Source organism: Microcaecilia unicolor, chromosome 4 (assembly GCF_901765095.1).
Source record: "Microcaecilia unicolor chromosome 4, aMicUni1.1, whole genome shotgun sequence".
Lineage (NCBI taxonomy): Eukaryota > Metazoa > Chordata > Amphibia > Gymnophiona > Siphonopidae > Microcaecilia > Microcaecilia unicolor.
The window spans coordinates 274,461,513-274,483,253 of NC_044034.1; the positions used below are offsets into that span (position 1 = coordinate 274,461,513).

At 44.1% G+C, this 21,741-nt stretch overlaps 1 protein-coding gene across 2 annotated transcripts in view; it reads right to left on the bottom strand.

Moving 5' to 3' along the window:
• The window catches only part of MOSPD2 (motile sperm domain containing 2), a 162,534-nt gene that overhangs the window by 54,271 nt on the left and 86,522 nt on the right, over positions 1–21,741 (bottom strand). For both annotated transcript variants that reach the window (XM_030201571.1, XM_030201572.1), the window contains exon 11: positions 4,240–4,333. In XM_030201571.1, the coding sequence (XP_030057431.1) occupies positions 4,240–4,333 (94 nt within the window). The remainder of the gene's footprint in view (positions 1–4,239; positions 4,334–21,741) is intronic.

Genomic DNA, 21,741 nt, shown 5'->3' on the forward strand with positions numbered 1-21,741 from the left:
GACTTTGGATGCGTACCACACCCTAATCCCACTCTGAGTTCTCAAGATATCTAGAATTGTGTCCAAAACTCTTGAGTCTTGGGCGGCAGGACCACCAAATTGCCAGTATGTACTAGACTCCCCACAAAGCCTCCAAGAGGCCAGAGGTTCCCAGGTAAATTGCTGAGGGGTCCTTATACAAAGTCATGGTAAAAAAGCGCCCTGTGATAATATGGGCACGTCTTCCTGGGTGCATACTGGGCCTCTTTTTACCGCAGCTGGGAAAAAGGCCATTTTTTAATGGGCGAGAAGTGGGCGTGCACAAAAATTAAAACTAGCATGTGCCTATTTACGGCCTAAGCTCTTACCACCCTAATTAAAACACCTGGAGAAACAGTCTTGCTTGCTGTAAATACTCACTCCAATGAGATTTGTCCATCACTTCTCCCAGACATCTCTCCCATTTTGCATATATCCATATTTTACAAACTTCTACCCTCTTAAAAAAATTGTCTAACACTGTAATCGTCCCTCTGGTTATTGCAAAAATCCAAATACTTTCCCATATATTGCCATCTCCCTAATACTCCCTTCGCTCTTAAAATAATACTGAATCTGCAAAATCCACAGGTGATCAGCTTCTGTTAAATCATGCAGAGCCTGCAGATGAGTGAAACTGATAAGCTCCCCATCTCTAGAAACTGGCCAAAATGTATCAGACCTTTCGCTGCCCAACACTGGTAAATTCTCTTATTCCTTCCCTTCAAAATATCTTGTTCATGCCTGATCACCCCTTAAATTGAAAACAAAATCCCTTTCTTTTTCCCCTTCCCCCTCTTAACTTCCTCCTATATCTACATTAAGGGGTATGTTTACTAAGGCGCGTTAGTGTTTTTAACGCGCCTTTAAAGTTAAGTCGGGTTAAATGATAACATGCCAATATATGCCTATAGGCGCATTAGCGTTTAATGCACGTTAAAAATGCTAACGCACCTATAGCGCACCTTTGTAAGTGTCTAGTAAGCAGATTCTGGAGTTTACTTCCCAACCCACTCACATCAGATCTCCATATCAACCATCTCAAGGGGTAAACAGTACAATTAGTCTGTTCTAATTGTGTGGCCCACTTTTCTTCCCCCAGTTCCCAATCTAGAATCTACTTGAGCTGAGCGCCTTCATAATAAAAAGAGAGATTAAGGTACTGCACCCCTCTCCAAATTTCCATTTTTGCCATAAAATGTTTCTGGCCACCCTCAGTCTCTTATCCCCAAATATAACAAAACGTTTCCCGCTCTAGATGTCTCAAAACACGTCAAGGGATCCATATTGGGAGAGTCTGAAAGACGAAGAACAACCTGGGAAGAATATTCATCTTTAAAACGACAATATTCCTCCACCAGGAAAAATACTCTCCCATCTACCTCCCTAAATCTCTAGAAATGTCTGTAATTTTTTCTGTAATTTCAATCATATATGAGTTTCACACACCTGTATATCCCAAATATCTTATGGCCCCCACCGTAGCCAATCTGAAAGGAAACTGTGCTGCCAAATCTCTCTCCTCTGCATCTGTAAGAGTAACCCCAAGTGCCTCAGCTTTATCCATATTCGCCTTGAAACCTTCAAACTCCTTCAACTCCCTGACTACTATAGGCAGTGATAAATGAGGATTTGCTATGTACAGTAAAATATCAGCACCAAAAAAAGTGATTTTGCTGGAGAAGCCTCCCTGTATCCACCCCCTCTAATAACACCATACTCTGAATCTACTACCACTACTTATCATTTCTATAGCGCTACTAGACGTACGCAGCGCTATACACTTGAACATGAAGAGACAGTCCCTGCTCGACAGAGTTTACAATCTAATTAGGACAGACAAACAGGACAAATAAGAGATAAGGGAATATTAAAGTGGAGGATGATAAATAAGGGTTTCTGAACAAGTGAATAAGGGTTAGGAGTTAAAAGCAGCATCAAAAAGGTGGGCTTTTAGCTTAGATTTGAAGATGGCCAGAGATGGAGCTTGACGTAATGGCTCAGGAAGTCTATTCCAGGCATATGGTGCAGCAATATAAAAGGAACGGAGTCGGAGTTAGCGGTGGAGGGAGAAGGGTGCAGATAAGAGAGATTTACCCAGTGAACGGTAGCCAATGGTTCAACAGACAAGGCAAATAATAATGGAGGTAGTGAGCATCCCTGCCTAGTTCCTCAGTTTATCGAAATCAGTGACCAATATCTTCCATTTACATCAATCCTTGCCTTAAGCATTGCATATAAAAATTGCACCCGCTTAAAAATATTTCCCTCCCCCCAAGCTCACCCTCCAAAGCACCCCCATAAAAATTCCCAGCTAACCCGATCAAAGGCTTTTTCTGCATTTACTACAAACAACATAACCTTCCCCTTTCCCTTTTGGGCATGCCACATTAATATTATCTGCTACTTGTCTTCCAGTAGCTTTACGTCTAGATTCAAAAGGGATATTGATATGTATGAGCCATATACTTCTGGGTCTTTTCCAGGCTTCAGTAATACCATAATACCAGCCACATACAAAGCAGAGAGAGACTCACCCTGTAGCAATCCATTCCTTAGACTCAACAATACTTCTCCTATCTCCCCACTATACTTTTTATAAAACAGGGTGTGCAGCCATCCAACCCTGGGATTTATCTAGTTTTAGCTCTTAAATAGATTGATGAGGTTCTGAGAAATGCAAAGGTGCCAAAGGAAGTCTTGCCTCACCAATCTTATAAAAGCTTTCAAGGGGTAGCCATACATTTGACAAAGTGGACTCTAGTTCTCAAAAGCTCATGCCTGAATAAATGGGTTAGTCAATAAGGTGCCACATTTCTCACTAATCTGCTACATTTTTTTTGAAGGAGTGAATCAACATGTGGATAAAGACCTGATACAGTGATTATCTGAATGTTCAGAAAACCCAATGACAAAATCTCTCATGAGAGACTCCAGAGAAAATGTAAAAGATCATGGGATAGGAGGCAATGTCCTACTGTGGACTGGGAACTAGTTAAAAAGTAGAAAGAGTAGGGTTAAATGATGAATTTTTGCAGTGGAGAGAGGTAAATATCCCATGGATCTGTACTGGGATCTGGTGTATTTTAACAAATTTATAAATGATCTAATGTAGAAGTGGGAACAACAGAGGTGATCAAATTTGCAGATGACACAAAATTATTCAAAGTTGTTACATTTAATGCAGATTATGGGAAACTGCAGATGACCTTGTGAGACTTGAAGACTACACATTCAAATGGCAGGTGGCATTAAAAGTGGACATGTGCAAAGTGATGCACATAGGGAAAATAACCCAAATTACATGTTCCGTGTGTGAATGCAACAAAAAAAAAGCCAGCAGAATGTTAGAAATTATTAGGAAAGGAAAATAAAATAAAATATAGAATGGTATAATGCCTCTGTACATCTCCATGATGAGACTGCAACTTGAGAAATATGTGCAGTTCTGGTCACCCCATCTTAAAAATGATATTACAGAACTTGAAAAGGTACAGAGAATGGCGACCAAAATGATAAAAAGGATGGAATTACTCCCCTATGAGGAACAACTAAAGAGATTAGGACTTATTCATCTTGGAGAAAAGACAGCTGAAGAGAGATATTATAGAAGTCTATACAGTCCTGAATAGAGTGGAACAGATTAACACAAATCATTCAAAAAGTAGGGGTCACACTATGAAGTTACTATGTAGAACATTTAAAACAAAATAAAAGAAAAATATTTTTCACTCAATGCATAATTAAGTTCTGGAATTCATTGTCAGAGGTGATAAATGCAGTTAGTGTAGCTTGGTTTAAAAAAAAGTTTAGAAATGTTTCTGGAGAAAAAGTCCATATACTGCTATTAAGGAAGATTTGGGGAAAGCCTTTGCCTATCCCTGGGGGTGAGCAGCATGAAATCTTGCTATTTGGGGGGAGCTTGACAGGTACTTGTGACCTGGATTAGCCACTGTTAGAAAAGGAGTATTGAGGAAGTAAAACAAGGATTTGAGCAGCCTGCTAGTAAAATGGCTGTTTGGTTGCTTAACAATCAGTTCAAAAGCATTAAAGTTCAAAGCTGACCACTTGGCAAGCCTCTTTGACTCAGCAAGAGACACTCTATCCATTATGGCTTTGTGTTACTACAGAAGAATTAGTCCCTTAGCACAAAACAAGATAATCTCTTTTCAGCAAGATATACAGTGAGCACTGAGGAAGAAAGACATTTTTTTCTTTTACCTTAAACGCAACTGCATTTTTTGTCACATTAGTGAGAATGATTAAACATTTCTCTCTTGCTTTCTTTAGATCCAAAATGTAGTCTTCAGCTGGGCTATGTGGAAAACAAAAATATTCTGTAAGTTTTAACTACAGTTTATTATGAAATCAATATCTTGATTTGGTGATTGGCACAATTTAGATAAACTGTTTCCTCTTTCTATGGTAACAGAATTCTTGTCAATCAGGAGTTACATGCTTACTGCAAGGGTTTGCAAGGTGGTCAGGATAACAATACCCAAAATCAGGCTCCAGACGAAGGCCAAAATACATGTCAATATAATATTTTTTCATCAATTTAAAGGTGTAGTGATGTACTTTGGCATTATATATTTCTGTGGGCATTTCAACCTTGATATCTTTTTGAGTTAAAAGTGAAATATGTGCACATAAAGCTTTTAAGCAAGGTTGCTTACCTGCAGTGGGGGCTGCCTGCAGACAGCAGCATAATGTAACCATTCAAATGGTGGTGATTTCATCATGGTAAACTACATGATGAAGCTGATCTCTTACAATGCTCAGAACTGCTGCAGTAAGCCAATAGCTCAGAAACCATCCCGCCGGAGCAGCGCAAAATCTAACTCACCAATACTCAAGGAATGATATTTCAATTATGTGTGTGCGCTGTAAAAGCAAAAGCAAGGGGGGGGGATGTGAAACGTGCTTGGCGCATGCGCAGAAGATTTCTACGGTTACGCTCAGCTCCTGTAAAAGCATGCACCTGACAAACCTGAACGTGAAACACACATTGACATCTGTTTTCTGCCTGCGCTTTTAAATTTGTGTTTCAATTTTTTTAAAACTTGAAAACTACATATTTAAATGAAGGAAACAGGAAAGGGAAATGGGACTTGATATACCACCTTTCTGAGGTTTTTGCAACTACATTCAAAGCAGTTTACATATATTCAGGTATTTATTTGTACCGGGGCACAGGATGGTTAAGTGACTTGCCAGAGTCACAAGGATGCTGCAGTGGGAATCGAACTCAGTTCCCCAGGATCAAAGTCCACAGGCGACAATGTGTGCTTTTGGGGTTTGCTTTGACTCGCACACGTTTGTTTTTCACTACCAGCATTAGGGGCTTTCATAGGCTTCCTTCTGCTTTCAAATTACATAAAAACTGACAGATTTTAAAGAAAGAATTGTGAGAAATCCTCTCTTTAAATAACCTCATGACTGCTCTGAGCTGTCAATATTTTTTCAGCGATAAGGTGACTGTTTTGTGCGCTGTTCTGAGCATTGGGAGGGAACAGGAAATGGCCTCATTAATATTCATTTGGCTACATTAGCATGCTATTTATGCTAATCTTTGGCACGCTCCTCGTTTCCTGCTAGAGCCTCTGAGCATTCTGTGCTCATTAATGCGGATGCTAGTCTGGTGCTAGCAGCCTTTAGCGCCTGCATTTGGTTCCGAGCATTGGAGCACTAGAGCCATAAAAATCTAGATTTTTCTGATCATAGGCAGGGAATCCTATGCTAGTGTATAGACTCAACTGATAAGGGCACAGTGGTAAGATCATGCAAGTATATTATCCAACTGTCTATGGAGAACCCTGATCACAGTCAGCAACTACGCTTTCTCTGTTGACATAAGGGGATATGGAAATCATAGTTTTCTTATCTTCTCTTGTAGCATGATATGAGGAATTTTCAGATTTATTGATTTTGCTGGAATCAGATACAATATTATATATATATATATATTGCAAAGACTTCTTGGAGCAGTAGCATAAAAACTGGTCTGACCTTCACCCTCCCTCTGAAGACCACTGATAGCTTGTAACAATAGAAATAGAACTGGCTGGGTGGATGCTATCAATACATCCCCAAAGAACAAAGTCTGCATATTGAAAATCACAGAGACTCGAGTTAACAAAAGACAGCCATCTATCTGGAACTCTAAGACCATGATCCACCTAATCTGACAAAAGAAAGCTCATCTACTCCAATGACTCTCTTAATCCTGTCAAATAACTTCTGGGTGTATATCACAGCAGATGACCAGCCAGGAATTCTTATGATGTCATTTAAATATGTGACCAGCTACCCTGCTCCATTTTCAAAAACCAGAAGAGAACCTACCTCTGAGTTTTCATTGGATCAATACACCCCACCTGCCCTCAGCCTATTGGCTCAACAAGAAATTGTAAAACCCTGGAAAATGCTTAGTCGGCCATGCTTCTTCCTCTCCTCTCTCTGGACCCTAACTGCTGGATGATCTGAACCTCTCTGGCCCTTCACTGAATCCCTGGGCCTTGCTGGACTTCACACACACATTGTAAAGAGTATGTAGGACAGGCCCCAAAGGAACCCTGGGATAGGCCAGAATACCCCCGTTATAGGCAGGCATTCCCCAGGAAAAAACTAGAAATAAAGAACTACAACTCCCAGCATGCCCCAAGGGAGACCTGGGATAAGAGAAACTATCTGCATTCCCAGGAGTCTCCAGAGGAGGGCCGCAGGGGAAGGAATAAGGCTGATTCTCCAACCTGGTGGAAGAGGTGGTGGAACAGGTGGGTGGAGAAAGAAGAGCCACCAAAGAGCTTTAATGAAAGAAAGGGTGAGCAGCTGGGAGAAGGGCGGGGCGAGGAGAATATGGATTGGGCTCCTGAGGAGAGAGAGGCAGAGAGTGAGCCTTGCCCTATGGAGTTGACTGACCCGGAGGACACCCTGGAAGAGCCGATGGACTTTTCAGCTCTGGCTCAGCGAAAGCCAAGGAAGTAGCGGGGCCAAGCCGGGTCAAGCGGGAGGAGGTCAGGTAGGAGTATGACTGACCAAGAGGGTGGGACCCTAGGCTTTGAGCCCGCGCAGAGCCACTGTATTTTGAAAGCTGGGCTAGACCTGAACTGTGTTTTGAAAGCCGGGCTAAACTGAGCTGTGTTTTTTTGGCAAGCTTGGCTAGTAACTGAACTGTGTTTTGAAAGCCTGGCTAAATTGAGCTGTGTTTTTGGAAGCTTGGCTAGAACTGAACTGTATTTGAAGCTTGGCTAGGAATGAACTGTGTTTTGAAAAGCCTGGCTAAACTGAGCTGTGTTTTGAACGCTTGGCCTAAAACTGAACTGTGTTTTTTGAAAAGCCTAGCTGGACTGAGCTATGTTTTGAAGCTTGGCTAGAACTGAACTGTGTTTTGAAAGCCTAGCTGGACTGAGCTGTGTTTTGTAAAGCTTGACTAAAAGTGAACGGGTTTTGGAAAAACCCGTTACACTGAACAGGGTATTTTTTTTTCTTTATTATTTGCTGCGACTCTTCCCCAGGAGGGAGGGAGAGGAAGCAGCTGTGGAAGCCTGGACTGGGCAACTAACCGGATTGAGAAGGTGAATGATAACCGTGTTTTGTTTTGTGTTTTGGTGCCACAACTGAGGGAAGGAGGGAAAGCCCCTCCTAGGCAATAAAAAGCTTCATTGTTCTGAGGGGAAAAGGAGCAGTACTGGAAGGTGTTCTTCAGGCTGTGGAGAGTTGCAACCGATGACAAAGAGGATCCACTTTACAACATCCAAGATAGACCTTTTTCCAGGCTCCAGAAACAACTCTGCAACAATAAGACTTCTTTTCCAGCAAGGACCTTCTTCACCATGACAACTAGCAGCATCCATCAAAGTGAGTTATTATTAATCCAGCCTAATTAATAATTCAGACATTCTAACAATATTTATCTTGTGGTCATTTCCCTTGTGTAAAATCCCTAAAAACTGCTTTTTAACATTACTGCATTACCTATATTGTAAATAAACATTTTAAAGGTAAATATCTGGTCTTTTATGTTCTGAGCACATGTTCTTAAACATTACAGTACAGGTTAATGTAATTCCCCAAATATATCCTCCCCCCCCCTTTTTTTTTTTTTTTTGCAAAATTTTAGTCTGAGCTTCAGAATGGTCTTTGTTATGAGGGATATTGGAGATGTGTACAGAAGACCCTCCCCCTAATGTAGAAGGAAGGCATCCAAGACTAGTTTGCTGTGTATCCCTCTACTGGAGCAGAAACTAGGAACCTTTTTGTTAGGTGGCAAAGAAAACTATTGAAGGAGTGCTCTACTCCTAAATGATCCTGTAGACAACTTCATGGCTCCAGCATCCTCTTGTGGGGTGCAGAATTTGACTCATTGTCCTTGCCTGCTAGATATGTGGTTCTGAAGTACATTCCAGGAGAAATGGCCCAGTTTCCACATTCTGGTAGTCTTCCAACACAGGCATATGATCCAGTTCCTCTCTGCTTGTTTTATGTAAACACATGGCCATCCAGCCGTCCATTCAAAGCTAGGATAACCTTGTAGAATAATTGATCTCTGAAAGCTTTTAGAGCATTCCAGATTCCCTTAGCTCTAGGACGTTTATCTGATGAAGGCTTTCTTGAACAGACCATCCTGGGTGTGAAGCCCATTGACAGACGTCCCCCCCCCCCCCCCCCTCACCCAGTTTGGATGTATCTGTCCATTAGAGTGTCTGAAATCTGAGGAATTTGAAAAAGAATTCCTTTTGCCAGATAGGGATAATTCATATACTAGGACAGTAGTCCTCTAAGAGAACCGGTTGACAGATATGATTATCTGTAGAGTTCCTGTGGACAGAATCCCACTGGGTAGACCAGATCTATTGACTTGGGCTTAGATATGTTTCAGTATAATTTACATTAATCCTAAGAACTTTAGCACCTGAATTGTTAATTAATATAGCCTTTTGTCCCTTCCTGAGTTGGGGTACTTTACCAATCATTTCAAATAGGGAAACACATGCACCCCAGTCTGTTGGATATGCTGCAAATGACTGCTCAACATTTTGTGAATACTTGAGTTGCTGATGCAAGCAAATGGCAGACTGCAGTATTGGCATTAGTGTTTGTCAGCATTGCACAGTGCTGGTTCAGTGCCTACTCACACACAATTCAGGTAATCCCAAGTTGGCCTTCTAAGGCCTCTGTAAACACGTACAGCTGACCCTGGTCTGACCTTCAAGGTGAGTCATCATAGACAATGCCTTGAAGCTTTTGGCTTACTTACATGTTATAGGAGCATTGTTCTGAATAACAAAGACCAGACTGGCAGACTCCTGAGGACCCAATGTTGAAGGAAAATCAGATCTACCTGCCAAAAGATGTCTGCAGATAAAGGCTCTATCTAGGACAAATGTTGGGAAGCAGGGTGATGCTGAAAATATTTCTTCATGTGTAAAAACACAGGAGTCCACAGAGAGACACACACATGCAAGCATATACTCACAGAGACACAAACCTCAGACACATTCACATAGTAACACATACCCAACATACAGACACCCAGAGGAATACCATCCATCAGACTGATTCTTGGCCGGAATGTTACACTGCATAGCAGTTCTGCTGTAATAATCTGTGCCAAGTCTGTATATTTTAAACATTTTTTTCTTTTAGATAAACCATCTTTCTACATACAAAGCGAAGATATTTACCTGTAGCAGGTATTCTCTGAGGACAGCAGGCTGATTGTTCTCACATGTGGGTCGACGTTCACGTCGGCCCAGGAATCTGCATTTTGCAAGCAAAATAAAAACAAAGTTTTGCCAGAGTTTTCTGGTGTGCGTGCAACATGCACCACGCATGCGTGGACTGATTTCCCTCTCGTCGCGTGAGCACGTCTCATCAGTTAAATCAAAAAGCATATAAAGAAATAAATAACTCCAAAGGGGAGAACAATCAGCCTGCTGTCCTCGGAGAATACCTGATACAGGTAAGTATCTTCGCTTTTTCCGAGGACAAGCAGGCTGCTTGATCTCACACGTGGGGTATCCCTAGCAACTAGGCTCACTCAAAACAATGAACATTGGTCAATTGTGCCTCACAACCGCGAGAACATAACATAGATTGACCTGAAACCATAAACGACTGAGAGTGCAGCCTGGAACAGAACAAAAATAGGTCTGGGGGGTGGAGTTGTCTTCTAAACCCCGAACAGATTCTGCAGCACCAACTGTCCAAACCGACTGTCGCGTCAGGTGTCTTGCTGAAGGCAGTAGTGAGGTGTGAATTTGTGGACTGACCACCATGTGGCAGCCTTGCAAATCTCTTCAATTGAGGCTGACTAAGTGAGCCACTGACACAGCCATGGCTCTTACATTATGAGCCATGACATGGCCCTCTAGAGTCAACCCAGCATGAGCATAAGTGAAGGAAATGCAATCTGCTAGCCAACTGGAGATTGTGCATTTTCCGATGACAACTCCCCTCCTGTTGGGGTTGAAAGAAACAAACTGGGCGGACTGTCTGAAGGGCTTTGTCCACTCCACGTAAAAGGCCAATGCTCTCTTGCAGTCCAAGGTATGCAAACTGCTTTCGCCAAGGTGGGTATGAGGACAGAGAAAAAATGTTGGCAAGACAATTGACTGGTTCAGATGGAACTCCGACACCACCTTTGGCAGGAACATAGGGTGAGTGTGGAGGACTACTCTGTTGTGATGAAACTTAATATAAGGTGCATGCACTACCAAGGCCTGAAGCTCACTAACCCTACGAGCTGAAGTAACAGCCACCAAGAAAATGACCTTCCAGGTCAAGTACTTCAGTTGGCAGGAATTCAGCGGCTCAAAAGGAGCTTTCATCAGCTGGGTGAGAACGATATTGAGATCCCATGACACTGGTGGAGATTTGACTGGGGGCTTTGACAAAAGCAAACCTCTCATGACGCGAACAACTAAAGGCTGTCCAGAGATAGGCTTACCCTCTAAACGGCGATAAGCACTAATCTCACTAAAGTGAACTCATATGGAGTTGGTCTTGAGACCAGACTCTGACAAGTGTAGAAGGTATTCAAGCAGGGTCTGTGTAGGACAAGAAAAAGGATCTAGGGCTTTGCTGTCACACCAGATGGCAAACCTCCTCCATCTGAAAGAGTAACAGTTTTTTCTGGAATCATTCCTGGAAGCAAGCAAGACTGGAGAGACACCCTCTGAAAGACCTAAAGAGGCAATTTCTAAGCTCTCAACATCTAGGCCATGAGAGCCAGAGACTGGAGAAAGGGATGTAGAAGCAACTCCTTGTTCTGGGTGATGAGGGTCGGAAAACAGTCCAATTTCTATGGCTTTTCAGAGGACAACTCCAGAAGAAGAGGGAACCAAATCTGATGGGGCTAAGAGGGCGCAATCAGAATCATTGTTCCGCGGTTTTGCTTGAGTTTCAGCAAAGTCTTCCCTACTAGAGGTATGGGAGGATATGCATACAGAAGGCCTGTTCCCCAATGTAGGAGAAAGGCATCTGATTCTAGTCTGTCATGGGCCTGAAGCCTGGAACAGAACTGAGGGTCCTTGTGATTGATCTGAATGGCAAAAAGATCCACTGAGGGGGTGCCCCATGCTCGGAAGATCTTGCAGGCCACTCCCATGTTCAGTGACCACTCATGAGGTTGCATTATTCTGCTCAGTCTGTCGGTCAGACTGTTGTTTACGCCTGCCAGATAGTGGCTTGCAGAAACATGCCGTGATGGTGCACCCAAAGCCACATCTGGACAGCTTCCTGACACAGAGGGCGAGATCCGGTGCCTCCCTGCTTTTGTTGGTGTAAGACATAGCAACCTGATTGTCTGTCTGAATTAAAATGATTTGGTTGGACAGCAGATCTCTGAAAGCCTTTAGAGCATTCCAGATTGCTTGCAGTTCCAGGAGGTTGTGAAGACCTTTTTCCTGAAAGGACCAAGCTCCTTGAGTGTGAAACCCATCTACATGTGCTCCCCACCCCAGGAGAGATGCATCCGTCGTCAGCACTTTTTGTGGCTGAGGAATTTGGAATAGACGTCCCAAGGTCAAATTAGATCGAATCAACTGCCACTGAAGAGAATTCCGAAAGTAGGTGGGCAGTTGGATTATATCCTCTAGATCTCCCGCAGCTTGATAACTGGGAAGTTAGGGTCAATTGAGCTGATCTCATATGTAGACGTGCCATGGGAGTTACATGAACTGTGGAGGCCATATGCCCCAGAAGTCTCAACATCTGCCGAGCCGTGACCTGCTGAGACGCTCGAACCATGGACACCAAGGACAGGAGGTTGCCTGTCCTTGCGTCAGGAAGATAAGTTCGAGCTGTCTTTGTGTTCAGCAGACCCCCAATGAATTCCAACTTATGTACTGGGATGAGATGGGACTTGGAGTAATTGATCACGAAACCCAGTAGCTCTAGCACCTGAATAGTCATTCGCATGGACTGCAGAGCGCCTGCCTCCGAGGTGCTCTTCACCAGCCAATCGTCGAGATAAGGAAACACATCAACTCCCAGTCTGCGTAGCGACACTGCTACTACCGCCAGACACTTTGTAAACACTCTGGGCGCAGACGCCAGACCAAAAGACAATACACGGTACTGAAAGTGCTGTGTTCCCAGCCGAAATTGAAGATACTTCCTGTGAGCTGGAAGTATCGAGATATGTGTGTAAGCATCCTTTAAGTCCAGAGAGCATAGCCAATCGTTCTCCTGAATCATGGGAAAAAAGGTGCCCAGGGAAACCATCCTGAACTTTTCTCGAACCAGAAATTTGTTCAGGCCCCTTAGGTCTAGGATGGGACGCATCCCCCCCTGTCTTTTTCTGCACAAGGAAGTACCTGGAATAGAATCCCAGCCCTTATTCCCCTGGTGGAACGGGTTCGACCACTTGAGCCTTTAGATGGGCAGAGAATTCCTCTGTAAGTACCTGTTTGTGCTGGGAACTGTATGAATGAACTCCTGGTGGACAATCTGGAGGTTTGGATTCCAGATTGATGGTGTATCCTAACCAGGACTATTTGAAGAACCCACCGGTCGGAGGTTATAAGATGCCACCTTTGGTGAAAAAATATCAACCTCCCTCCAACCGGCAAGTCGTCTGGTATGGACACTTTTATTGAGGCTATGCTTAACTGGAGCCAGTGAAAAGCCCATCCCTTACTTTTGCTGGGGAGCAGAATGGGCCTTAGACGCACACTGATGACGAGAACGAGCGCACTGGGGCTGAGCCTGGGCAGGCTGCCGAGAAGCAGGAGTGTACCTACACCTAGGATAGGAATAGGGAGCACTCCTCTTCCCCCCAAAATACCTCCTAGATGAAGAGGCAGTAGCAGAAGGCGCCCGGTGGGAGAGAAATCCATAGCATCATTATGCTTCTTGATCTGATCAACAAGATCCTCTACTCTTTCACCAAAAAGGTTGTCCCCCCGGCAAGGAACATCCACCATTTGCTGCTGGACAGAATGATCGAGGTCAGAGACACGCAGCCATGAGAGTCTGCGCATCACTATACCCTGAGCAGCAATCCTGGAAGCTACATCAAAAGTGTCAAATGTACCCCTGGCCAGGAACTTTCGACACGCCTTCTGCTGCCTGACCACCTGGCAAAAAGGCTCGGCCAGCTCAGTAGGGAGTGCATCAACCAAGCTCGACAGTTGCCATATCGAGTCCTGCAAGTGCACACTCGTGAAGCACTGGTATGACTGAATCTTGGCGGCGAGCATAGCGGTCTGATACGTCTTCCTCCCAAAAGAATCAAGAGTTCTAGCTTCTCTTCCTGGGGGCACCGAAGCATAGTCTCTAGTAGTCCTGACTCTCTTGTGGGCGGAGTCCACCACCATGGAATTGTGAGGTAACTGGGACCTCATCAATCCAGGCTCACCGTGGATCCGATTCTGGGATTCAGCTTTCATCGGAACCACAGGGCCAGACAAAGGGGCTGACCGGTTTCGCATAAGGACTTCCTTCAGTACCTTATGCAGAGAAACTGTTACAGCCTCTTTAGGTGGAGAAGAATAATGTAGGGCCTCAAGCATCTCAGCCCTGGGCTCATCCTCAACCTCCACAGGGAAGGGAATAGCCGTAGCCATTTCCAGGACAAAAGAGGAAAAAGACAGACTCTCTGGTGGAGATAGTCTCCTCTCTGGCGGAGGGGAAGGATCAGAGGGAATCCCAAAGGACTCATCAGAAGAAAAGTACCTGGGATCTTCCTCTGACTCCCATGAACGCTCCTGCTCAGTGTCGGATAAAGCCTGTGTGAAGGTACTTTGACACTGAACCTGCCTCAACATAGAGGAACGATGTCCACTATAGCGATGTCGAGAGGTCGACGCCCGATCCGACTGCGGCTAAGCTCCCTCCACCGACATCAAAGGGGAGTCGACCTGGGTGGCAGTCAACGCCGATGCCGCAGGCGGCACCACAGTCAGAGGCCTCACTGCAGGAGAAGAGCTAGACACCGCTGCAGCAGATGGTATAGAAGGCGCAAGCACCCCCGACACCAAAGCTGACTGACCTAGCAGTCCCTCCAGAAGTTCTGGAAACAAGGCCCAGATGCGCTCGTCGAGAGCCGCCATCGGAGAAGGCTGCGAGGTCAGTAGAACAGGCGGTGTCAGCATCTGTAGAGGCTCGGGAGCAGGTATCGAGCTGCTAGGAGACCGAAGCCTAGGCACCTCCTGTATTGAAGGGGAGCGATCCTCTCGGCGCCGACGCTTCTCAGGTGCCGACTCTCTAGGCGCCCCGGAGCTCCCAGTACTGTGCGTTGAAGGAGAACGATGACGGTGCTTCTTCTCCTTTGCTCGACGTCCGTCATCGAGACTCCTCGGTACCGATGAGGAGGACGTGGAATCCTCACGTCTCCTCGGGGTCGGGTCCGACGAAGGTCGGTCCCGGGGGGCCTGCATAACCGGAGGCCTCGAGGCAGGTGGAGATCCACTCGACGCCTCACTGCTCCCAGCGCAAGTTGGTCTCTCAGCAGCCATTACCTCTGCTCCCGACGTTGATGCTCCTTTCGATGTCGACGCCACCGCCGCCGACCTCGGTACTGATGTCGATGTCAAAGGACCGGACTGAGCCCCAAAAAGCTTTTCTCATTGGGCTTCTCAAGACGCTTGAGTCCATTTCTTCATACGAAGACACAGACTACAAGCGGCTGGGCTATGGTCGGGCCCAAGGCACTGGATACACCAGGCGTGGGTATCGGTACCTGAGATGGTCCGGTTGCACCGAGTACAACGTTTGAAGCCACTGGGTGTCTTCGATTACATGGAAGGAAAAACGGCTTCGGCAAAATCAAGACGCGATTGTGCCTGTTAAGAGGAAAAAGGGCACAGAAAAGTAGGGAATAACCCGGCCGCGTCGAAAACAAAGGAAACTTTAAAAAGGGCCAGAAAGTTAAAGAAACTACGGGAACTTTTTTTTTTAAACTGTAGAATTGAAATAAAATAAAGTGAAAAGCCAAAAAACTCACGAAGACTCTTTTCTGGGCTTGAGAGGAGCGCAGAAAAAAAAAACTCTACCGCATCTCAACGCGGAGAAACGAAAACTGAGGAGATGTGCTCACGTGACGGGCGGGAAATCTGCACGCACGCCAGAAGACTCTGGGAAAACTTTGTTTTTATTTTGCTTGCAACATGCCGATTCCTGGGCCAACGCGGACGTCAACCCACATGTGAGAACAAGCAGCCTGCTTGTCCTCGGAGAAACACTTGTTTCTATGTATTATTTCACTACACCAAATGCCTCTAGGAAATAAGCTCTTGACCTGTCAAGATTGTTTACATCTGAACATTTATTAAAGTGCTTTCCTATGACGAATCACAGATACTTCCTGTGGTTTGGATGCATCTGGATGTGAGTGTATGCACCATTTCAATCCAGAGAACATAGCCTCTTTGAAGAAATGATATGAGACAGACTAAGATAGATACACAAATACCTGTTTTGATAGGTATTTCTTCAGGGTCCTTATGTCTAGGATTGGGCAGAATCCTTCCATCTTTTGTGATCTGAAAATACTCAGAATTAAATCCCTGCCCTCTTTCCACCATAGAATGGGTTTGACTGCATAGGCTTGTAAGTGGGAACAGAGGTCCTTTTGTATTTCCCGACATGAACAGCTAAAATCCTGATGCTCCTGGTAGGCAATTTGGAGCCTGAAACACTAACTGAAGAATGTATGCTATCAGGACTATTTTGAGAACCCACTTATCTGAGGTTATAAAGGGACATCTGTCTGCCAAAAAATTCAGTTTCACTCCTACAGGTTGGTCATCTGTAATGGATATGGGGATCGAAGCTATGTTCTTATGGAGACAATGAAAATTCTATCCCAGGATTTGGCTACAACACAGCTTGGAACCTTTAGGCCCTCTGCTGCCGGGAACAGCGAAAAACCTGTCTAGATTGGGAGGGTGAAGAATATCTATGCCTATGAGAGTAATAGTCCCTCTGCTACCCTCTACTCTGATACCTCCTGGAAGAGAAGGCTGGGTTGGAAGTAGGTCTAGAGAGGATCCTAAGGTTGCTACTATGCTGCTTAATGAGTGTAAGCAGCTTCCTGCACCTCATCTCCAAAGAAATTCTCTCCACTGCACTGAATGTCATGTTAGTAAGCTTTTCCTGCACATTTTGTCTTAGGTCTACAGGCCCACAGATAGGCGAGTCTGCAAGCACACATCCCCATGGAAGCAGCTCTCAATGCTGTACTGAAAACTAAAAGGTTGCACAGACTATCTATCTTCTGCACCCTTCCCTTTGGCTATTAGTAAGCGGAGCTCCTTGGCCCTGTCTCTGGGAACAGCCCACACACTCTGTGCACAATGCTCCACATGTACATGACCATAAATAGCTGGTAGAATGCTAAGTGGAAGAACAGCATTCTGAAACACTCTCTTCCCAAAAGACTCAACTGTCTGAGTCTCCCTTCCGGGAGCTCTGAGGAGTGAGATTTGAAATGCTTGGATCTTTTTTGAGTGCATTTGACCACTATGGAATCTTGAATCCCTTCTGGACTCTACATAATACAGAAAAAGGGGAAGAGACAGCTTTCATATTCTCACATGTTCTGTGAATAGGCACTATCACAGCCTCCTTGAGGGGGGGTGGGGGGAAAGGTGTCAAAAAATTGTATGATATCCAATGCTTCTGTCCAGCTCCTCCTCCATCTCTAAATGAAATGGGACAACCTGAGCCATCTCCCTTTTAAGATCAGTGAAAGAAAAGTTCCCCTGTTGAGTATTTTCATCTCTCATATGGTAGGGAGGGATTTGAAGGGAAATAAGTAAATTTCTACTCCAAGAAGCTCCCTGGCTCCTTCTCAGCATTGAATTCACATTATCTCGCACCACTGACTGCATGGTCAGTTCTCCTATGGTGTTCAGACACCAAGGATTTACTGCACTGCATGAAGCTTCTTCCCCCGAAGCAGTGGAAACTGATACTGGTGCAGCAGACTGACTCTGAGCCCTCTCTAGATCTCGGTGTCAAGGTATCTCTTTCAGGCAGAGAATGGGTCTCGTGTTTTGGCAGGATTACCTCTACCCTCAACATCAATGTTTTCAAGCGGCAGTATTACATTGTGTGAAGTAGCACTCCATTCACTTGTCAAATTTCTGCATGAGCAGCTCCTTGAAGGTTGCCACTGACAAAGGCATGGGCATCAGCATCACAGTAGATGTGGCTGCGTCTTCCTGACCTACGTGATGTGTATCAGAATTGGGGTCTTCAGTCTATGAAGGCTGTCATACTCTTCTGTGTACTTCAAAAGACACACTGGTGTCTCGGTGTCCTGCTCAGACATCTCAGCCTTCAATTGTTGCCCCACATTGTGCTCCCTTGGCAACAATAAAGGTAAGATTCAATCTTTCCTCTTCTTCAATGGGAACTAAATGATGACTATTCCTGGTGACCACTAGCGATTCTTGATATTGAGGGTGGTAAATACACTCTTGATGACGAAGCATTTCCATTGTTCAGTGCAGTTCCTGGACCCATGGAAACCAATGTTTCTGATGCTAATGGACCAATCTTATCACCAAAAAGCTTTTCTCTCTGTCTTTCTCTATGATGAATCTATCTCTTTGTAATCAGAGAATACAATGAAAGGGATCTTAATGGGGTCCCATGCACTGCAGACACCATGAGTTGGTATCCATAATAAATATGGTCCTGTTTTACCAGGAACCCTTTTGAAGCCACTGGGGGCACTGTTCCTTCTAAGCTGATTAAGAGTCCTCTGACTGCTTTGCTGCCAGAGGGTGGTGGTGCTTATTGTGTTTTCAATCGCTAGGTGGCAGGCAGATTACCTGGAGTCCGCAGAGCTTGCCTGTCCCTCACTATTGAAAATGTGATAATGAAACAGCACCACCCACTGGCAGGACTGTAAGTGGAGGACTCCCGCTCAGCTTAAAGGGAAGGATGACCGGGGTGTTCTTTTGTAACGCATGATTCGACGGTGACAAAATACTCAAAAATGGCCCACACTAAGCTGACATGAAAAGAGAAATAAACTTACATTTGCAGAAAAACTTGATTAAAACTATCAGGTATTCATGAAAAGACCTCATGATAGCAAGAGAATTTACAAACTTGAAAGAAGAGCTCGTAAAAAAATTTTAAGGCACCTAAGCAACCGCAACGAACAACTGGTGTGATAAATTCCACGGAAAAGTTTAGACTGAGATCACGTCACGCACAGCAGCAGCAGCAGGCAGGAACAATTATGTGCACGCATGGAAGGTAAGCCTATCCAAATGCTTTTATAAAACATTGCTGGGATACTGCTTCCTGTGCTGGGCTCTGCCAGTGGTATCACCGATAAGCGAGGATTTTATAATACTACTACTTATCATTTCTATAGCGCTACTAGACGTACGTAGTGCTGTACATTTGAACATGAAGAGACAATTATAATCCTGCTTGCACTTGGAGAAAGGAACTCTACATCAGCAAGGAAGTCCATGTGCATGCCCATGGGAATGCTCCTTGATTTTTCTTGCTCCTGGGAGAGCAGATCCATTATGTGGTTCTCCTGATGACATCACCATTTATGCAGCCACATTATCCCTGCTTGTCAATGGGGAATAAAACTGCCCTATCAATATGCAAATAAACTTATACACAAAAGACCTAGATACACACAAAATTAAGTTCAAGTTCAATTTTGTTCGGTATACTGCATATTATCATATGCATAAGCAGTTTACAAAATAAATAATCAAAGCAGGGGGTGGATAGAAAATAGACCAAAACAGCAAAACAAAGGGAACACAACAGGAGGCAAAATCATCATAATCATAATATTCAATGAAGCACACGCTATCATATGAATCAAACGTATTCCACACTCCTCTACATTAAGTGGGATTTGAGGAGAGATTAGTGTTTAAAGGGGTAATTTTCATCCAAGTGAGTGGGCTGAACCCTGGATATTCAATGCCAGGGTATGGGCAATTTCCGGCAGTGAATATCTAGGTTACTGTGGCAATCCGGAAGTTAAGTGGGAACAAGCTGATATTCAGGCAGATGCCCGGTTAACTCAGCGGATAAAGTTAGAACAGACTTTCAGCTATTCTAAATTTATCTGCATCCTTAGCTGGTTAGAGGACTGAATATCACCACTAACTGGCTAAGTTGAGGCTCTGCCCAAACTCCACAGACTGTCCCTTATCTAGCCTTTTAGCAGCAATATTCAGCACCACTACCTGGTTAAGTGCTGCTGGATATCAGTGGCCAACCAGCTCAGTGGGGTTTAACTGGGCAGGAACCTACACATATAGGCAACATCTCATGAAAGAGTGCAAAGATGACCAAATAGCTGCCTTGCACCCCCCCCCCCCCCCATATCAAGGAATGTTTCTCCCACAATGAAGTTTGTGCTCTAGTTGAATATGCTCCCAGTCCCTTAAGTATAGGCAGACTCTAAAAGAATAGGCCAAACCTATCATCTACTTAATCCAACAAGCTACTGAATGTTGCTTCACTTTTGCACTGTCAACTAAACAGGTTGAACAAACAATACAATGGAAAGAATTTGGGGTTGATATTCAGTCAGTGGGAGGCAGCCTGCATAAGTACCGCAGTTGGTGCTGAGCATTGAATATCTTGGATTTTTCTTGGCCAGCTTTAACTTAACCAGCCATGTCAATATTCAGAGCTTGCCAGTTAATAGCAGGCAAAGATAGAACTGCTATTTATGCGGTCTGATTTGCCCGCTAAACTTACCCAACTAGTGCTTGAGTACTTGTGATACAGCTGGTTAGCTGCTATGCACTAACTGCGAATATTGAGCAGGGATAACTGGCTATCTCCCACTGAATATTAGCTGTTAGTCAGCTAAATGCTATTTAACCAGCCAGGCGCCATATCTCAACAAAGTTTTGTGGACAAAAGGTGAAGCTTTTTATATACCTTCAACAGACTGCTTCTTGGCGCAACAGGTTCAAGAACCAGCAACAGGGGGAGCTATTTTAGATCTAGTCCTTAGTGGAATGCAGGGCATGGTACAAGAGGTAACAGTGTTGGATACACTGTGAAACAGTGATCATAACATGATCAAATTTGAGCTGATACCTGGTGTGATGTCACTAAGGAGTTCTACTGTAGCAGCATTTAATTTTTGAAAAGGCATCTAAGACAAAATGAGGAAAATGGTTAAAAAGAACCTAAAAGGGTTGGCCACAAAGGTAAGGGACTTTATAGGCATGGACGTTGTTTAAAAATATCATTATGGAAACCCAGAGCAGATATATTCCACGTATTAAACAAAGATTGGAAGATGAGCACATGACAACCAGCATGGTTAAAAGATCTGTACTGGGTCCAGTGATATTTAACATTTATAAATGATCTTGAAATCGGAACGAGTGAGGTGATTAAATTTGCAGATGAAACAAAACTATTCAAAGTTATCAAAACACATGCGGATTGTGAAAAACTGCAGGAATACCTTAGGAAATGAAAGACTAGGCAGATGAAATTTAATGTGGACAAATGCAATGTGATGCACATTGCGAAGAATAATCCAAATCATAGTTACCTGATGCTAGGGTCTACCTTAGGAGTCAGCTCCCAAGAAAAAAATCTAGGCGTCATTGTGACCTAGATTGGCCACTGTTGGAAGCAGGATACTGGGTTAGATGGACCATTTATCTGATAAATTTTAGTGTGTGGATCTAAAAAGGGGGCATGGCCACCAAAAATAGCTCCAGAATAGATATATAAGGATTGGTACAATATACTACACTTGATCTTAGCCCAAAGGCCAAGAAGTGGACTAAAATAAAAGCACATGAAAAAGCTGCTAGACTTAAGAACAAACAAATTGTTTAATAAGGCTTGGACATCCTAATCCCTTAACAATTTTAATGTTCTCTATTATGTAAGATTTTGAATTCCAGGAGGAATAACATTCTTTGATTAAAACTGGATTAATTTTGGTCTAACAGCATTGCATTCAAACATTATATATTAATATACAAGATAACCTTGACTGATGAGAGAGAGAGAGAGAGAGAGAGAGATGGAATAAATAGCTTACTGGTTTTGGTGACTACCATTTATGCTTATATAGTATAGCAGGCCTATACCATAGAGGAGTGGCCTAGTGCGTACAAATTTACCCCCCCTGTTTACTAAGCCGCATGGCATTAGCACATCAGCAGCCGCTAATGGCTTAGTAAACATGGGGGTTAGATTGTGAGTTCTCCATGGACAGGGAAATACCCAGTGCACCTGAATTTA